The 20137-nt window shown below is 42.2% G+C and overlaps 1 protein-coding gene across 1 annotated transcript in view; it reads left to right on the forward strand.

Annotated features, from left to right (window-relative positions):
- Window positions 1-376: 376 nt before the first annotated feature.
- The window catches only part of CNOT1 (CCR4-NOT transcription complex subunit 1), a 61173-nt gene continuing 41412 nt past the window's right edge, over window positions 377-20137 (forward strand). Inside the window, exons 1-12 of the mRNA XM_082489665.1 lie at window positions 377-433; window positions 6637-6913; window positions 11183-11290; window positions 11989-12087; window positions 12595-12663; window positions 12761-12815; window positions 13246-13449; window positions 14864-15032; window positions 17087-17213; window positions 17500-17610; window positions 18776-18946; window positions 19518-19645. Of these exons, the coding sequence (XP_082345791.1) occupies window positions 6812-6913; window positions 11183-11290; window positions 11989-12087; window positions 12595-12663; window positions 12761-12815; window positions 13246-13449; window positions 14864-15032; window positions 17087-17213; window positions 17500-17610; window positions 18776-18946; window positions 19518-19645 (1343 nt within the window). The 5' untranslated portion in view covers window positions 377-433; window positions 6637-6811. The remainder of the gene's footprint in view (window positions 434-6636; window positions 6914-11182; window positions 11291-11988; window positions 12088-12594; window positions 12664-12760; window positions 12816-13245; window positions 13450-14863; window positions 15033-17086; window positions 17214-17499; window positions 17611-18775; window positions 18947-19517; window positions 19646-20137) is intronic.

The following is a 20137-nucleotide window of genomic DNA, read 5'->3' on the forward strand; positions in this document are numbered from 1 at the left end:
GGTTGGTGCGCATGCGTAAGACGAGAGGCCTGCTGATTGGCCAACACGGTAGGAAGGACTCCCGATGCTCTCGGGCCAATGGGAGCGCGGTGCTGGCTCGGCGCGGAGGGGAGGGACAGCGCACCAGAACGTCCCCCTGAGGTCGCGCCGCGCTGATTGGGCGGAAGCCGCACGGTCCTGCGCTCTGATTGGGGGAGCGCCACGCCGGGGGCGGGGGGGTGGGAGGCTCGTTGAGGGCCCCGCCCACCCGCGCCCCCGCTGCCCCCCCGCCCCCCCGCTGGCGTGCCGCGAGGGGACGGGGGAGGGGAAAGGCCGCGACGTGAGCGCGCGACCCTGTCCGCCATTTTGTAGCGAAACGGCGGAGGCGAGAGGATAAAAGCGCCAGCGGCCCCGTCCCGCCGCCCTGCTTCGGCCTTCCCCTACGCCCTCTGAGGTGAGCGTGGCCTCTAGCACAGCCCCGGCCGCCCCGCGGGTGGGTTGCGTGTGTTTATGGAGGGGGGAAGAGCACCGGAGCCTCCGCGGCGGCGGGGGTCGCGGCCACCGTCTGGCAGCGGGGGTGGCGGGCGGGCGGTGTAGGCCGCGGCGGGGCCGAGTGGGTGATAGTGGGGCCGGTAGAGGGAGCCCGCCGGGCTCGGGGATGCGTATGGGGCAGCCGGTAGGCCTCCCCCCCCCGCCCCGTTCCACCGCTTCCTCTCCGCGGCCTGGCCTGCCCTGCGCCGCTCCCCGCTCCGCTTCTCGCCCCTTCGCCGGCGTCCCATCGACAGGAGGTGCAGCCGAGCAAACTTGGAAGGTTTTTTGCCTCGGCGCGGGCCGGTTCGTGGGCTCGGGGCGGGAGTTTGCAGGTCGGCGGCTGTGGCTCTCGGTGCGGGGAAGAAGGCTGCGGCGGCGCAGGCTGCGCCGTGATCGCTCCCAGGGGCCACGGAAGCTTTCGGCTGTGGAGCTATTTTCATTTCTCTTCCCCGTCTGCTGTTGGAGCGTTGGTCGTGACAGGCGGAGCTCGGAGAGGCTCAAAAAGCGGCCGGTGTTGGGCCTACCCCTGCGCTGAGCACGGTGGTCTCTTTAGAAGATCGGCATCGTTGTGGTTTACCTCAGGAAAACAAATGACCCGCCAACAGTGAGCTATAGTAAATAATCTGGTGACATAAGCTTTCTGCAGACCACATGGAAGAAATGCTTCTCGACCCTGCCCACCAGTTTAGAGCACGCTGCCCAGTAAAATGGACTTACTTGTTTTGAAACTAGAAATGGCAACAGTTGGCTGTTTTGATAGATGCTGTGTTGTTAGAAACAGCTGCTTTGCAGTGGTTCTCTAAGTCACAGTAGTACCATATTCCCTTTATATATAATAAGGTTAGTGACAGTCATAGCTTAATTTCAACAAAACACAAGCAGTTTGGAGTGGATTTACAACAGAAGTGAGGTAATACTAAAAAATACAAAACCAGACACTTAGTCTGTTGATGCGTCACCAGCTTAGACTGTGAATCCCACTTATGGAAGCATGACAACTGGTCTCAGAGGAACTTTTTTTTAAGTGGGTACCAAAACAGGTATGACACCTGACAAGTCATTCTTTGTGCGCCCAACTTAAGTGTTTCCTGTTTCTAAGGTAACTACATTGGCATTGTCTAAAATTATAAGTTAGACAGGCCCGTGTGAGGTGACTGTCTTATAAACAGGAAGCAAAGTCAGTTGGTAATAGACTTGTTTGTCCTTTCTAGTCTTTTTACTGTCTTGTTTTTTTTCTGTACTTATGCTCTTAAGTTTGCTGTTAACTGTTGATCCTGTTGGCCTAGTGTCTCCAAACCAAACTCACAGCAAGCTTGCTATCTACCTGTCTCTCCTCTTTAGACAAATACCTAATCCTGTTCATCCTTCTAGCGTGGTGCTCCTAGATTTTTTGATTCATTTTAGTTGATGCTGAAATGGATACTATTGCTGTTCAGTTGAATATGTGGAAGAGAAACTGTGCAAATGTAACTTAGTTATGGCAGTGAAGTTTTGGGACCCCTGTGATGGGTCAGCACTAAATTGTGTTGGTAATTCTTACCACTGAGAATCATGGTTAAGGACATGGACTATTTTAGCCAGATTCCTTTTTTGTTCTATAGCTATCCCTAATACATGAATATTGCTGTTCCCCTTTGCCTTTTGAAATGTATTTAACTATTCTAAAACACTTTTTGAGTGGGAAAACAGCACAAAGCCTTTGAGAACGGGTTCTTAAATTTCCTTAACTTCCCTCCAATGGGAACCTTGTCCTGCAGTGTTTGAATGAAGGGAAAGTAGGAAGTGAGAGTTTCTTGAATATTTTTGTAAACAGTCTTACTTGAGATGTGAAAATGCCTGAAGCGGCTGTCATGATTGATGCATGCCTGATATATTTGAGGTGGGTTCCAAACCTGAAACTTAACTGGCCTCAAAGTATGGGAACAAACGTACGTGCTTAGTTCAGCCACTCTCTGTAAACTAAAGTTACCATGTCTAATCAGCATCGTGGCTTCCAGTTGACTGTAATTGTGTGCAGTTTTCTAGTAAATGGAATGTTCAGGTGGCTTTTCTACGTGTAAACACTGAAATTTGAACCGGTCAAATTAATCAGTAGCTTATTTTGCCATTGATGTGACTTATGCTGTAAGGTTTTTCTCTCTGTAGATTTTGAAATGATAGACATCCTGAAATCTAACCTACATGATTCAGAACCCCCTTCCTCCCCTGGAGTGCTTCTCACATGGGTCTTGCCAGAGGTGTGCTGCTCTTCCGTACGTTCTGTTTGTGCATGGGTTTGAGAAGTGGGTGAGAGACTGTGTTCTGAAGAACAGGTTTAGCTGTGACGCTTTTAGCGTGCTTTATATGATGGCTTTTGCTGGGAGTTTAGAAACTAATCAGCAAACGTTGCTGTTTCTGTTACTGGAGCTGTTATATCCACATGCAATACACACGTGGCCTAAAATCTTTACAGCTCTTTAGACCCACTTGTGGTAGTTACATACCTCTGCGAAATACTAAAAAAAAAAAAAAAAACCAAAGTTCAGTTTAAAGTAATTTTGAAATTACTTTGTAAGGCTGTTTCCAAATTTGTGGAAGGCTTCAGGTTTGTCATCTTCAGCAGCAAGGCTTAGGTGCTCCTGGTGATCTGCTTCCGGTTAGTAGAGTGTTTTTGTCACATGTGACTGCTGGTTACATATTGGCCCTCTCTGTTTTGTGACTTTGGGATTCTTGCCTAAGATTGTATCATATTTATGTTTTAATAACCCAACAGAACTCTGCTGTTGGAAAGAGCCTGCTGAAATAGATGCCAAATGTTTTGCTGGTGACCTGTTGATTTCCTTAGAAAGTGCTCAGGCTATGTAGTACTGTAGATATTGGTAAATATTTTCTACCTCTTAAGTCAGCTGTGTTGCACAATATAAAATGGTGATATCGTAAGAGCTTCCCAGTCCCGTGTCTGATAGCTCAACCCATTACTGTATCATAGGATCTGTAATTGAAAGTAGGTAATTTTGTCAGCAAATCTAAATTTTTTTGGTAAGCGCTCTCTGGCTGAGACCTGACTTCTCTGAATGTGTAAAGATGGCAGGTTTGTCCCATGGTCTGAAAGCCTGGATTGTTGAGGCCAGTGTAGGGAGATTCATTCCCACTGAGAATATATGCATCTAAAAATAAAGTCTGCTTTGTGTAGCATTCATAGCTTTCGTAATCAGTGCTGTAGAAATTGAATTTTAGCCTTGCCTTGCCTGACCAGAGAGGTACCTGTGCACTTCTGCTTTCTGGGCAGGGCTCCCTTAATTACTCTGATTTTATATACTACTGTAAGTTAGGTTGCACCATTTGAAACTCTGAAATGCTGTTTGTCAGTCTGGTGCTTGTGAGATCTGTTGGTTTTTTTCTGTGTATCGAGATACATACTGTGCAAACTGTATATTTAGAACATAAATAGGAAGCTGCTTCCTTCAGCTATTGTGTTCTGTCCTTGAGTCGCCGTATCTGCTTGGGCTCTTGTTCTGCTTCCTTGAAAGGGAAAATCCCATTTTGACCCCAGTTTGGGTTCTCTGGTGGCACTGCCGGATTTTACAGTTAGAAAGCGGCAAAGCTTGTTATGCTTCCATGCAATTAAAGCATTAAAGATGGTAGTCCCTGCTTTTCTTGGAAGGAAACAGTGATGCTAACAGGGAGTGGGATGGTCAGTCTCAGTGCTCTGCAGGGGATTGTGTGGCAGCAGGGAGGACCAGATTTATGTCTCAGCCCCACTCAAGAGCTCCAGCACCTAAAAGCTTGATTTTTTGGGGGGTGGAGTAGGTGTGATTGCTGTGCTGTTTGTGTTGGTCTGCGGAACAGTTCCCAGAGAAATGTGGATTTACTTCCTAGGGGCCTGAAAGGCAAAATCTGAAACTTCTGTCACTGCCTTAAAAGTGACTGAGTCAGAGTTTCTGTTTGGGTCCTGTTCTTGAGTCCTGAGTTCAACCAGCTCTTGAGTTCTTTGGGCTGGTTGCTGGAATCCGATGCTCTGACAGGGCCTGAATTCCCCTTACTAGCTCCTCACGGTGCTTTTTGTAGGTGTACGTACTGTGGCATGGTGGTCTGTCTGCTTGATTTTTAACAAATGTTTTTGAGAAGATTTATGTTGATCCCTTATGTTACACCTTGCCTGTAAGAATGTCTTGGAAAGTGTGTATTTGCCAAGCCCAGTGACACTTTCTGGGTTATTCCAAAAGAGGAATAGTGTTGTTTAAAAAACCCAAACCAGTCAGGTACTGCTCTACTGAGAAATCTTGATAACTTTTGTACTCACCTCCTTTCTACAAAGCTGTTTCACAGCCAGTGGCCTTTTAAACCTGTAAATAAAGGTAATGAATTATAGCTCATCAGATGTATGAGAAAGAATTGTAGAAAACTTCCAATTTTTCTTGTTGCTGCAGTTTTAAACGTGCTGAAATTCTTTAGTAGCCCAACTGCCTTGTCATTGAAGAATGCTTTCAATATTACTGCTTGAAAATTTCTTTTTCATGAGGTGTAAGTTTTCTTGTGTAAGTAAGATCTTGCATAGCTTCTAGGAGTACGCAGGGTTTTCTGTGGCATGATGGAAGTCTGGAAGTCGGTTGATGACTTGACTTTCCTTACAAATAGTTCACCCATGTTTTTATCTAATCTAATAAACTTCTCTGAAGAGCAGCATGCTCTTCATCGCCTGTGACAGGATTTGTTGCTCCTGATGTTGTAAAGTGTAGGCAGATGTTAAATAAGCTGTAGATCTAAGTGTAAGCAAGTGAAAACCTTTGTATAAAGGGTGAGGGAAGGGGGAGAGTTCTCGTTCTCCCCAGCACAGCCTTTCCAGCTTGCCTTGGATCTGTTCCTGTGGAGTTCTCGCAGGAGGATGGCCAGCGTGTGAAGCCATGCTGCTGCAGGGGCTGCTCGCTGAACTGATTTGCCCTCAGCATTCTGCGTGCCAAGTTAATGCATCACCTGTGTGATCTGTCTTGGTGATGAGGCAGAAATTGTGTACTGGTGGTTTTGGCTGTATAGCCAAGACAGTAAAGCAATAGTTTTTATTCTGAAAAAAGGCACCTTCAGACTCCTGGCGCAAAGCCTAGTGACCTTTGTGCTTTGATGCTTTAAAACGGTGACTCTCCAGCTTTATTCCACCTCTGATAAATTGCAGTGCTGCTTCTCAGAGTAGCTTATAGCTTCCTTTGAGACTCCTCAGACTGTTGGTTATGCAGGACTTGCTTTGGGATGCAGTTTTATCCCATTGGCAATCTGTAATTTAACAGACGAGATGTCAAGTGCCAAGTTTTGTGTTGTCATAGAAATTTATTAAGCTGGCAAGCTCTGCTGTTGTAGCTCACTGGAAAGCTGTTTCAGTACAAGCCAAATGTTAGGGTTAGTTTATTGCACTTCTTTGTGTGTTGCTCATTCACAATTGCCTGTTTTGATGTGTATGGTTGAGTGCATATACTTTCACGGTAGTGAGTACAGAGATGGTTAAAAAGCACTTTTTTAAATATAAACTTGTGATGGATGCTTTGAATGATTGACCTCTTGATTGTTGAGCTGTGGTATCTAATTCATTATGCATCTCGTTTTCTTCTTTCTCACAGTGCTGAAAGGGTAGTCATTCTTCTGACTGAGCTGTTTGCTAGCTCCTTCAGGCTGGCAAAATGCAGAAATGAATAAATGTGGTCGGGGAGTGTGAAAACAGCTAAGCTCATGTTGTAAAAACTTGGAATTAGTTCTTTTTCCTTGTGCACATAGGGATGTCAGATGATTTATGTAAGTTAGGCTATCAAACATGTCTGTATTATCAATTTCTTTGTTAAACTTTATTTTTCTTGGTTGCCAAGCCAGCTTGTAAGCAAAAATATAAAAGAAAAGGCTCCAAGGCATAATGCTTTTAAGATTTAAACTTTCTACCCTGTAGTGTTCTGGTGGAAGAAGAAAATACAGAGAAACCACTAACTGTTTTTAACACCATATAAACAGCTTAAAGATATTTTTTAAATTAAAAGAAAACGCCAAATAAAAAAAACCCTTATTTTAAAATAACTGGTAGTGTTCCATAGCAAGTTAACAGCAGTGCCTGGAATGTAGCTGTAAAGTTGCTGCAGAACTTAAATCTAATGTAATACTGTCTTTCAGGTGCCATGTTTCAGAACAGAGGAAGACAACTGAGAAAGAAGAGCTGAAGAAAGTAACACAGAATCAGATACAGGCTAATTGGGGGAAAAAAAATTAACCTGTCTCTGAGGTGACTAAAGGGGAATAATGGTGATTTTGCGCCGGGCTCGGCCGCCTGCTTCCGCCCCAACCAGCAATGAATCTTGACTCGCTCTCGCTGGCCTTGTCTCAAATCAGCTACCTGGTGGACAATTTAACCAAGAAAAACTACCGAGCCAGCCAGCAGGAAATACAGCATGTAAGTAAGCTGATGATACTACAAAATAAACTTTGGAAAGAAAACATAGGAGTGTCAAATGGAGTGTCTCTTCCCATCTGAATTGTACTCTGTGGTGCTCTCATGTGCATTATTGTGTGCTGTTTTCAGCAGTGTTGAGAATCGCAGCTCACGTCTCTGATATTCCTATTGGTTTCCTCTACAAGATTATGGAATACAGCAGCTCAGAGCTGAGACCAAATATTAACTTTGTAGTTGAATATTAGGATTAACTGCTTCTCTTGAAGCATGGTATGCAAAGCTTTCCAAACTCCTTCAGGTTAAATCTTTCAACTTTAGGACACTTCACAGAACACTAATTGGGAGAGGGAGGAGAATGTGTACATTAACTGTTCAGAGTTGTTGCACTGAAATCATGAATACATGGTTACTTACACCTGAATGCTTTCACTTACCTCGGATGGAAGTCTTTTGCTCCTCATCTCATTCGATGCGGTGTGGCTTGGTGGTGAAGCCGAGCTGGTTTTCTTGGCCCTGGGTTTTCTAAAGGCAGGTAGAGTAACTGCAGATTGAAACCCAAATATCTATGATCTGGGCAAGAATTCTGGGTTAACTGACCCTTGTAAAAATAGTTCTGACTAGGAGGATGGACTGAAAAGTGTTACCCGCAGTGGAGTGCTTAGGAGGAAGTGAATGTTACTGAGCCAGTTTTAGAAACTGGTTTAGTTCAGTTCCCAGCAGACAGCTGGGCCAGTTAAACTTTTTTTTTTTTCCTGATAGTAGTGCAGTCCTGCAGTGATTTCAGTCAGATTAGGAGGCCAGAGGGCTTAAGCACAGGGAGTTTCTGGTAACAGCTGACTGTTAAAAGTGCATTCATTACTTATCTTGAGGTAAGAGGGAGCAATTTCAGCAGTCTTCACTGCTTAAAGTGATCTCGTAAACTGTGGAGATGGACGACATCTCTTGTAACTTTTGTAAAGTTTCCGTGTTTTTGCAAGTTCAGTACTTGCAGGGAGTTCGTCTGAGATCCTGCTGTCCTTTCCATCACTATTGGTTTCAACATGATTTTTGCAGCAAGGTGTGATGGAGGTATGACTTGCAGATCTGTCATGAACACTTATGTAAAAGATAATAAACATTTCTTTGATTTGGGAGAAGATGTGGTCAATCTGCCATTTGGTTGGGATATAGATCCCTAAAACAGGGACAGATTGTTCCTTACCCTTCAAGGCAGTCCTCTTAGACTGGGCTGAGAGACTGGAAACTGCTTTGTGGAAATGGCCGGTTTGTGTGTGTTTGGTTATAGGACAGATCTAAGATTTCAAGACAAAATCCCTAAAATCTCCACAATCCCTTGTCTGGTTTTAAGTTTCCTGGTATTACTTAACTAGCAACCACAAAAGTACAATTTTTCCTTAGACAGTTGAATGCAGTATATGGTCATGCTTTAACTTTGTCTCACAGCACACTGCTTTGTGTAAATTTTTGGCATAATTCACTCGATTTTACAAAGCTTATATCTAAGCATACAGAGTATGTGGAAAACCATACTTGGAGCTGTTCTTGTCACGACTGACCAAAATGACACTTGCTTTTAAATATATCACTCACAAGCATAACAGTGGCAAAGCTTGGGGAACTCATTTCTGCTTAAACATGCTTTCAGTAGTCATGCAACATAAGTGATGCTTCAAGACTGCTTTAAAAAATAAAATGTGTGTTAATAAAAAACCTTTTATGCATTTGTCAGAGACCATTTCTAAAGAATGGCTTCCTCCAAAGTGAGTTTTTGTGGTCTCTTTTTCCTGAAGTAGTGGTAGGGAGAGCATGGTTGGAGAGGAGGAAGGGCTTTGCAGACATTCATGTAGGAAAGCAAAACTTTCAGGATCTAGAAAAGCAGAGTTATTTTTGATCTCACCCTGAGTTTACCTAAACAAAATCCAACTAGTCTCTGTATGAAAAATGCAAATATGGGTGGCTCAGACTTTATCCTTGTGGATGGTTGAGGTTGGAAGGGACCTCTGGAGGTCATCTGGTTCAACCTCCTGCTCAAACAGGGTCACCCAAAGCTCGTTGTTCAGGAGTATGTCAAGGTAGCTTTTGAGTACCTCCATGGATGGAGACTCCACAACCTCTCTGGGCAACCTGTGCCACTGCTTGGACACCCTTATGGTAAAAAAAAAAAAACAAAACAAAAAGTCAGTCTTTACAGATTATTTTATGGTTGGGTACACTGTCTTGTAAATGTGTATGAAGGCTGCCAGTATGAAGGTTTATTTCAGCTCTTTCTACAGGAAAACTAGCAATTCTCATTTCCTGTTCCATGGGAAAGCTTTTATGTGAATGTAGTTCAAGTTGAAAGATGCTGTGCTGCACTTCTAGCCTTCTCTTCCCCTCCTCCCCATATGCTAAATTTTCAAATTATTAACCTTGTGAAGTTACTTCTATGCAAGGAATCGATCTAATTCTGATGCAGAAAAGTTGTGTTGATGGCTTTATTATGTACGTTTTTCTTCCGCATCCATCTGCTTTGATGAATTCGTCTTTGTCACGGCACCAGATAGCTCCCTAGGAGATTGATCCAGCTTCGTGCCAGTCTTGTTAGCACATCTAAATCTACGTATTTAATTGAGATTGCCTAAACAAATTCCCTGTTTTCTGAAGCCTGAGCTAACTAGTAGAGCGTGCTGTCAATTCAGGTTTGCTGCCTTTTGCACCAATCCGAACATCTTCCTATCTAATCATGGGGGGTGGCTGCCTTCGAAGACAGTGCTGTCAACATAACTGGAGTGGGCTATTTACTCTGGACTGACATATCATAAGCATGTATATTCTAGCCTCTGGTCAAGAAACAGAGCTATATCCGACTCGGATGTTTCTTTCCAGCAGATCAAAACTTGGCAGCCACTGGAATAAGCAGGCTGTGAGAGAGAGGGAAACGTAGTGTCAGATAACGGGAGAAGAATTGACATGAGAACAATCAGAAGCGGCAGAGCTGGAGTGGACACAGCCTAAAGCAACGCTGTTTGTCTTTTTTGCACAAAGAAATTACTGGCAAACAAGGATATTTATGACGTGGTGAAGCAGTGGGGTTGGTGGAGGCAGTCAGAGCTTAGGCAGAGCTGCTGGTTTGTACTGGCAAACATTGTGTCTGTCCTGCAGCTAGAAATGGGGAAACAATGGTAAAAACTTTGCCAATAGATGAAGGTTGGATTTGATGTTAGCTGCTACTGTTTGGACAAAAGAAGCAAGCTACTGGTGATAAAGTGACTTCAAATTTCTGCCAGTATGAATTTTATTAAAAACAAGTAATGCTGTCCAGTTAGATGAGGTTTAAAGAAATGAATGAGCGTTGAAACAACGTAAAGGTATACTTCAAACAACAAGCTGATGAGCTGCTCTGTAGCCAAGAGTTAAACTTAAGGCAAATGAAAGGGCATGCATCTAACAAAAACGTAATGTTGCTGTGAAGATGATGTAATGAGTGATAGGTGTTGCAAACTAATGAATGCAGATCATCTATTTATGACTGAGGTGTAGAATTCAGTTGAATGAGCTCTAATGACAGGGGAAAGACTTGGTAAAATGTCTCAGCTGCAGGTGTTCAGCATGTGGTATTTGATTTCTAAAGCTTGCTAATGAGCAAGTTTGAGATGAACTTTTTGCTTTAGATGGCAGGAAACACTGCCTGTATAGTATTCCCTTATGTCTTAAAAGACGCTGGCATAATGGCAGTCGAGTCAGTTGTGAGACAAGGTAAAAGCTGCCTGCGTGGTCAGTGAAGATGCGGTTTCATGGTTTGTCGCTGGGATAAATTCCTGCTACAGAGGCAGAGCACAGAGGTGCAGACTGTCCAAAGGCTGCACTCTTGCAGAGTTGGGCACTGTAGCTGTGGGAAGAAATGGGGAAGAGTGAGGCCATGACACTGGGTGGATTCTGGGCTGCTTTGGTGGCAGAGAGGCTTGAAATCATCTTCTGGGTGACCTGAAACCCCCTTTTTACTTAGCTTTTTAAAAGTACTACCCATGAAATGCATGGCTTCTGTGTCAATGACTTGTGTCTAGATTCTTTATCTCTTGCTTTATACTTTTCATTTGCAAATAGGGTTAATAACTTGGTTTCTTGGTTACTGATTAAAAAGCAGCATTCTTAGCAGTTTTGCTAAAACTGTAGAGCACTTAACCGCTAGGAGTACCACTGTATCCCCAGTACTAGACCCAGATCTTGCTCTGTAATGACCGTTTGTTACCAAGTTGGGGTTTTTTTGTGGTGTTTTTTTTTTTTTTCCAGATTGTGAATAGGCACGGTCCCGAGGCAGACAGGCATTTACTACGCTGTCTATTCTCGCACGTGGATTTCAGTGGCGATGGTAAAAGCAGTGGCAAAGATTTTCATCAGGTACGGTTTGCAATGAGGCATATGCTTATTAGTTTTGGTTGTTAAAAATTTGCAGTAAGATTTGATCCATTTTAAGCACAAAGGTGGCTTAGAGGTAGTAGCTTCAAGTAAACGTCTTTTCTCATGTCTGGCTTTTAAATTGCAAGCACCTTTTTGCCAGTCCTCAAGTCAGAAAACAACAAATTGTTGATATCTGACTCTTACAGTCCCTCGATCTGGAAAAACAGATCGCTTCAGTACAATTGCTCTTTCTACCACATGCAGTGCTCTATTTTGAAAGCCTTTCTTTGTCTTTTAAAACTTTGTCCCAATCCACTAACTGGCACTTCTGGTGCTGGCTATGTCTGCTCTGAGGAGTGTTTTCATCCTTGAGCAATTTTGCCACAGACTTTCTAGCCCATAAACAGGAATCAAATATTCTTAAATTATCTATTGCAGTGTGTGAGGATGTATACAGGAAATGAATCATTGCACATGTGATGGAGAATGTTTGATCACTTTCTCAGTCTTAAAAGAAAAAACAAACTAAACAAAAGAAAAATTGAATGAAAAGAAACTAGTTAATGAGAATTTGGGTACTTAAGGCTTAAGCATGTTAGCTTTGTTAGGTTGTAACACACACAGTGAACAGTAGAAGTTTTTTTTTTTATTTCCCTGTTACCAAAAAATGAGTGTTCAAGTTACCTTGTTCTTTCCAGACTCAATTTCTGATCCAGGAGTGTGCGTCGCTGATCACAAAACCAAACTTTATCTCGACGCTGTCCTACGCCATTGACAATCCCTTGCACTATCAGAAGGTTTGTACGCTTCTTAAAGGGGATCCCTGTGTCAGACACTGCAGTGAAACAGTCTATAGGAAACCTACTGGTTTTCCCTTTTTTTTTTTCCTGGGTTTTTTTAATGGCTAAGATTGGCTGTATGGAAGTCTTCAAAAAGTTTTCCCAGAAGTTTTTGGTTTTGGGTTTTTTTTTTTTTTTTTTGTTAAATGGAGCAAGTTATTGAATTGGTCAGAATGACTGCCAACTAATTTTAAAGTTTAATCTAATGTTAATATGTTTTCTTGTTTGTGGCAGCCAGAACCAAAATAAATCATCAGTGCTCCTGTTTTTTTCGGTATGAAAGGCGTGATGAGTGTTTAGTAGTGAAAGTGTGAGATACACAGAAGAAACTTTTAGTCTAGGTGTATCCAAAAATAGCAGAATAGTTACTAATATTCCAGATGTGCAAGTAAACTCTAGATAGTCTACCACATTCAAATGAGACTAATCACATAACAGCTTCCATTTAACTTTTTCCTGTTTTAGAGTCTAAAGCCTTCACCCCATTTATTTGCCCAATTGAGTAAAGTCATCAAATTAAGTAAAGTTCAAGAGGTAGGTGAAATTTATTTCAAAAATATTTTTGTTTTTTTGACTGAGCTTGTTAGAAAGGATGATGTCCCCTTACTATGATATTTGTTCTTGTTTGTAGGTGATTTTTGGTCTCGCTTTACTGAACTCTTTCAGCTCAGATCTACGAGGTTTTGGTAAGTGAAGCATCCAGAGTACTGCAGCAGGGACACCTGTTTTCTTTTTAAGCAGTGGGATTTCTAGATGGATAGATGTGTGACCCAAGTAATGCAAGACCTTGCAATCAGGAATGCTCTTGAAGTCTAACACCCTCTATTTGGAGAGGGGCAATAGATGGCAGTCATCTTGTCTTATATCAAGTTGGAGGTCCCTTTCATAAATGATTTGCTAGATAATGAATCAAATTGAGGTACTGTGATATCTTACTTTTTAGTTGTTGGTTAGTACTTGAGTTCTGAGGTATGGATTATGAGACTTCTATTTAAATCTGAACTGTTGTGGCTTGTGGTAAACAAACTCAGATTAAGAGAATGGTACCTAGCTAAATAGTCTTCATATTAAAAAGAAAATCCAGGTTTTGACTCTAGCCTCTTTTGTTTTCAAAAGCTGCCCAGTTTATCAAACAGAAACTCCCGGATCTTTTGCGCTCTTACATTGACGCGGACGTCAGTGGAAATCAAGAAGGTGGCTTCCAAGATATTGCAATAGAGGTCCTGCACCTTCTCCTCTCCCATCTCCTTTTTGGGCAGAAGGGAGCCTTTGGGGTAGGACAGGAACAAATTGACGCTTTCCTCAAAACATTACGTAGAGGTAAGTGTGGTGGTGTTCAGGAAGCCTTGGCTAAATGCAGACTTTGAGGGGGATTTCTGTAACTTACTGTCAGTGCAGACTGAAACGGTGGGGAAGTAGAACTTGGTAAACTTTTGTAACTCTAAACTGACAGAAAGATACTGCTGTTTTGGCATCTGGCTATAATATACTGGTTTTCAGTGAGCAGTAACATGGTCTTAAGTTGTTGGTTTGTTTTTTTTTTGAAGAGTATGTTGTGATAAATAATTAAGTAGGTGATATTCAAGTCTCTGTTTGCTTGCTTTTGGGATGGTATTTGTGGGTCTAACTAAAGCAACTCTGCACTGCAGTTGAAAAACTTGAACTCCTTACAGTGCAAGGAACGTACATTACCATTTCAAATCGGTGGATTTTAAGTGCTAGGTTGTCTATATTGGGTGCAGATCTATGAGGAAACACTAGCGCAGTGAGGGAAACGCTTTCGAATAAAACTCTGGTTCATTTCCTGGAAGCTACCATGGCCTTTGTGTGACAGCAGGGGACGTTACCAGTGTGGTAGTCTCTTCCTTTCCGAAACAAGTGTTTGCTGTAAACCCATCAGAATTAGGAGGATTTGGACTCGAGAAGCTAACTGAATTTAACTCAACCCACTCCTTGGTTCTGCACCCTTTGTAGAAGAGCAAAATATTTTCTGTTTAAGTATAACTTCTTAGGTCATAAACTTTAAAGAAGATTAGTGTATTAGCATCTGTAATTCCCCTCGCTTTGCTTTGGGAAATTGGGAACTCTTCTCTGAATGGCCCTGAAGAACATGGAGACACTATGCATCATCTTCAAGATAATGCTGTCTCAGGAAAGCCCACCCATAAAGTGTCTTTGCTGCTTTCCAATGTAAACAAAGCTCCAACCAACTCATCTGGTCCTCTCATTACTGTTTCTCTCAAATTTTGCTTCCCTGGAAGGAAGAAGGGAGTGGTCTCCCTTTCCCTGCCCAAGTGCCTGGTTTAGATTTGCTAGGCTTCCTGGACTCAATAGCAGATCCTTTGTTTCCTAATACTTCCGGATTTGGAGGAGAGGCTTTTGCTGTACTGCTGTATTGTTTCCTGCTCTGTGCTTTTTTTGGATGACTGTTGTTAGTGACAATCTAGTTCTAAACTTACCACCAGCGCAGCTTCCAGCCCTTTTGGGCAGCTGCAGGGAACCTGTATGAACCCAGTCTGTTCTACAGTCGTCTTCTCTAGGAATATCCAAGTGCCGGTACAGAACTGGGAGGTGGGATGGAGGAATGCTGCATGAGTGCCCTCTTGATTTCCACAGCAGCAGGAAAACTCTAGCACAGCAATCCAGTTATTTTGAGTAGCTGTTTGCATGCAACTGGTGTTGTGGGGGTTTTGATGCGTGGTTTTTTTTTTTTTTTTGTTACTCTTGCCTTTAGATTTTCCCCAGGAACGTTGCCCTGTGGTGCTTGCACCACTTCTATACCCTGAAAAACGGGACATTCTAATGGACAGGATCCTGCCTGATTCTGGAGGGATAGCCAAAACCATGATGGAGAGTTCTCTGGCAGATTTCATGCAAGAAGTTGGCTATGGCTTTTGTACAAGGTTTGTAGGAAAATGTAATTTTCAAGCATCTTGGGTGGCAGTGGTTTTCAGTTTTGTTTCTTGAGGCAAAAGTTAAAGAACACTTGAAGTACTAAAATAACTAGAGCTTATTAACTATTATGAGGTCGTTTGTTTTGTTTCCTGTTTTGTATTTTGCTTTCTTCTAATGTGTATAATAAGTCTGTTGAAAATGTGTAAGATTTTGTCATGGTAAGAAGTGCTAGGTAAAGGCCTTCAAATTTCTTGTACAGGTTTTATAAGAATTTGGCCATCACCCTTTTTTTTTTTTTTAAAGTAAAATCAAAGTGGCTAGGTAGGCATTAATTCCAGCTAAACCCTACCAGATCTTTGGAACAACTTTGCTCTTGTGACAGACTCCTTTTAGCTTGCTGTCCACATGAAATAGATTACAGAAGAACTGAAGGTAATAGTCTCACTTCAGGCGGGTGTTTGTATTAGGTTTTGATCAGTGTGGTACACAGTGTGATTGAGATTATTTGTAGCTGTAGAATCCAATTATGATAGTGAATTGCTGGCAATAAAGCCGAGTATCTTGACAGCTCCATCAGTCTTTGCCTGCTTAGGCTTATTTTGGTAAAAATACAGCTGTCTTAAACTTGGCCTGGGTTTGTGGGTGAATCTGTAGATGTACATTACCCACATCTTCATTAGTGTTCCATATTCTTGCTGTCTGTCCCTAGTCTGAAATGTTAGCTGGGTGGCTCTGTTAGCTTGCCTTGCTGGAGCTGTGGGAGAGGGGCTGTCATCCCTGCAGCTGTGAGGGTTTGCAGGAGCAGTGTCAGCAGGACTGCAGATCTCATAGCACCTAGTACACGTGTTGCATTACACGGGCTATTTGTTTATATACATGGGTGAATTGGAATATGTACCAGAAAAGGGGAAGGAGAAGCTAGATTTTAGTCAGAAGCTGTCTGTTGAAGATTTGAGTATATTAAGGGTTTATTTCCTGCTGTATATCTGCTATCTGCACAAATCCAGCTCAGTTTTTGCATGCAGTTTTTAAGGATTAAGGGTAGTGCTCTAATACTGATGGTGATAACAGGAACCGGCAAGTGTGGCAGGTTTTGAAGAGGGACTTAGTCTTAGCCCTCAGTATGAACGAAATGGGTTTTTTTTTTTTTAAAAGGAAGATTCACTTAAGCGTAAGCTAAGAGAAGTAAATGAATCTGTGTTTTAAAAGACAATTTTAGGGAGGTGATCAAATCTCAAAGATATTAATCTAAGTTTCTGTTAATACAGTGAAGTATGGAAACACAGTACAAATGTGTTGGAAGATACTGAAAATAATTTCCTTTTAACACAGGCCTGTTAATAAAACCTTTTTCCTAATCTATACTGATGCTGTATAAATCTGAACTTGTTGGCCTAATGATGAAGTGTTCAAAAAGTGAAACAAAAATTGCAAAAAAGGCCTTCAGTTCTAAAATTGAAACTTAAGCATCTTCTCACTGTTTGCTCTTTTGCCTCCTTGAGGGTTTTTGCTCATGACCTCTGATCAGAGACGCCAGGGCTTGCATCGGTTTGAGAGACATACTGTTTCCCAGCTTACCTTCTGAACAGTGCACATCGCTTTGAAACGTGCATTCTCAGAGCCTTTGTTTCACTTTTAACTAGCAGAAAACTTCAGTCTTTGAAGCTCCGTATCACAGGTCAATACACAGAAGTGCTTTTAACAAAATGGTGCCAAACCTACCCTGTGCTTTTGCTTTGACAGAGCACAGTCTGTGAAACATCTCTCACTTAAGTAGACCTGGCTTTGAATTGAATCCGTGGCACACCGCGTTTCGTGGAAATATTGGCACAGACTTTCCACTGAATTTGTCTTCTTCCTTGTCCTAGAATTTTATGTTGGATAATTTGACTAACATAACTGAAGTTGAGTAAATGATCGTATTTTACAGTCTGCAGTTAGTTTCTCCCAACAATCTGGGCTGTCCCAGCTGTACTTACAGGTCTTGTTTTGGTCTGTCTTATGTTGTGCCACAGTGAAATCTGCTTCTGTATTGAGATCTCTCTGTTTTGTTGCATCTTAGTGTTGAAGAATGTCGCAACATAATCATGCAATTTGGTGTTCGGGAAGTCACGGCTGCCCAGGTTGCCAGGGTTTTGGGGATGATGGCCCGAACTCATTCGGGGTTGACGGATGGTATTCCATTACAAGTGAGTGGCTTACTGTTGTGGGGCTTACATATATTTTAATCAGCAGAAAATGCTAGTTAGTAGCCTCTAGTAACTTAAAAATTGCTTTTATTATTCAGCTTCTGACTGTTCTGATGGAAATATCTATAATACATTCTTGAATGAAAGGTTCTCAGAAGCGTGCAACTGGTGTCGTTACTGGTCGGAACTTCTGCTTACCTTCATAGGGCAGGGAGTTCTGGTACCTAGTGGCTTTTGAGACTGCTTTATTTTAACAAGTATTTGATTGAGTGCATTTAACTTGCAGTCTATTTCGGCTCCTGGCAGTGGGATTTGGAGTGACGGGAAAGATAAAAGTGATGGCGCACAAGCCCATACCTGGAATGTGGAGGTCTTAATCGATGTTCTTAAAGAGCTGGTAAGTTTTGTGAGCATCTCGGTCTTTTATGCAGAACATCTGAAAGAAGGGCGTGTCTCAGTGTGAAGATAAAGCTTTTCATGCTCCTGGCAGTCTGAGTGGCTTTGAATCTCATTAATGGAATTGCACTGCTGTACTTAAATGATTGGTATTTTTTTCCCCATGAACACGAATATTTTGAGGAATTGTGGGAAATAAAAGCTGCCTGAATGGTTAACTTGGATGCAACTTGAGATTTATTCCACAGTGCTCCAGCATGTGTTTTCTGAGGGTTTTTGTGTTTGAACTTATTTCTGACAGTAGAAAGCTTTGTGCATCAGGCACCTTGTTCTGAAAAGCTTCTCACTGTAGGCATTAATGATGAAAATGAAACAAAATATTTTTGTGGTTACTCATTCCAAAACTCTAAATGCTTCTTGTGTATGATGACACTTCAGAAATAGGGAAGCTTTTTTTATAAAGCAGCATTTTTTGTAATTAACTCAGCGAAACAGGAGTACCATTTCCTTTGCCTACCTTATATTGTGTGATTATTTTTTCCCTGTCTAATCTCTCTAATCTATGCAAGAGTCACTGTTCTGTTTTTCTAAATCTTGCAGCATACAACTAGCTTTGGTTTTGGTGCTCGCCTATCTCTGAAAGGACTTGTCTGTGTTCCACAATGGCCACAGTTCTCTCCAAGCTCCCTCATCTTTATGGTTTCACACTATTGCTGAAATCTAATAGGTGCTTTGCAAGTACTTGCAGTGTACATTCTTCAAAAGGAAAAGCAAGCTCTGCTTGCCAGCAGGTCAGACCCTTCTGCCTTTTATTGGAGGCCATATGGAAGCCTGCAAAAGGAATGAGTTAGTGTGTGAAGAAAGGAGCTATGCGTATGGGTGTTTTGTTTTGTTTTTTTTAAAAAACTCGTTAATGAAATGTTTGGAAGGATAGGCAGCTACTGCCTGTAGTGCTGGGGGCAGTGTGGTCTTGCACGCTAGTTTCAAACACGCATCAAGTTCTCACAACGGTCTAAATTTTTTTTTTAAACAAAACCCTTGCTTTCAACTAGAAGTCAAGTGGATGCTAAGCTGGATAAAATACTGATGAAGAGGGGCTCTTACAAGACAGTACTGAACATTGTAATGTTCAAGGCTGACTGCTTTTTTTGTTTTTCTGGTTTCAGAATCCTAGTCTGGACTTCAAAGTAGTAACCTATGAATTGGACCACCCAGGATTTCAGATTCGTGACAGCAAGGGCCTGCATATTGTAGTGTTTGGCATCCAGAGAGGGCTGGGCATGGAAGTTTTCCCAGTTAATGCCATATATAGACCTTGGAAGCATGCAGAGGGCCAGGTAGGTTTGCCAATGTTTCTGCTCTATCTGTACAATGCTTGTGAAGTTCCTGAATGTCTTGAATGGCAAATGTGGGTTGGCAGTGTGAATTTTTAGGCAAGCCACACTTGAACTTGGCCTGTAAGGCATAGGCCTCGGGTTCATTACTGAAGTACAGTCTGTTCATTGAACAGTGTCTGCATTGTTTGGGAAGAGGTGGTCACTTGCTTTACCTGTGTGATAAGGCCTTTGGTTTTAGAAGAGTTCTGATGTGATACAGCTGAGTGTAGAACTGTTGCTGTATGGCTGTGCTCTGAGGTTTTTACCTGGTTACACAAAAAGGCTACAGCTTTGTCTGCAAAAATGCAGCTTGGTGCAAACAAGTACCCTCAGCACGCCTGTATCTGTCACACTGAGAAATCCTGGGAGGAGAAGCGTGAGGTTCAGTCTTAAATAAAACACATCGATAATAAATCCTGGATCATCTCTACTGCTTTGATGTGCATCATTCTCATAAATGTGGCAGTTGATAAAGTCGAAGGAAACTGAAACTCTTAAATATCTAAACTATTTTTGATGTCTTCTATTCCAGCTCTCCTTCATTCAACATTCCCTCATAAACCCCGACATCTTCTGTTTTGCTGACTACCCTTGTCATACTGTTGCCACAGACATCCTGAAAGCACCACCAGAGGATGACAATCGAGAAATTGCTACATGGTAAACCTGCTCTCTCAGTTGCTTTTCTTGCCTAGGTTTAGAGTAAGATTGCTTGTCTGGTCAAACATGGCTTTATCGTCATGCAGCCAGATTTATTTGTAGCTATGTGCACCTCCCAATAGATCAGCCATTAGTATTTGTTTCATGTTTGATCAGTGAAAGTTGCTGTATTATTAGAACTTCCTATGTATTTCCATAATATCTGAAAATACTGCCAGTTCTCGCTTTTATTGGAGTCTTCTGGCTGGCTGGAGAATTTCTGCTAATGTATTTTGGCAGATACTGTGACCTGAGAGGAGGGGATTGAGGAGGTATGAATTTAAGTCTCTATCCTAGGATGACATTAGAGAAACTTGCTCTACTTGCATGAAAAGTCCTGGCATTTAAGTAGTAAATTTATATAGCTATTGCTGAGTTAGTGCATAAAGCTGAGTAGTGTGACTTTCTGAGCTGACCTTTACGCCCCTTCTTTTGATAAAGCTGCGTAGCTGA

Source organism: Vanellus vanellus, assembly GCF_965231255.1.
Source record: "Vanellus vanellus genome assembly, chromosome: 12".
Classification (NCBI taxonomy): domain Eukaryota; kingdom Metazoa; phylum Chordata; class Aves; order Charadriiformes; family Charadriidae; genus Vanellus; species Vanellus vanellus.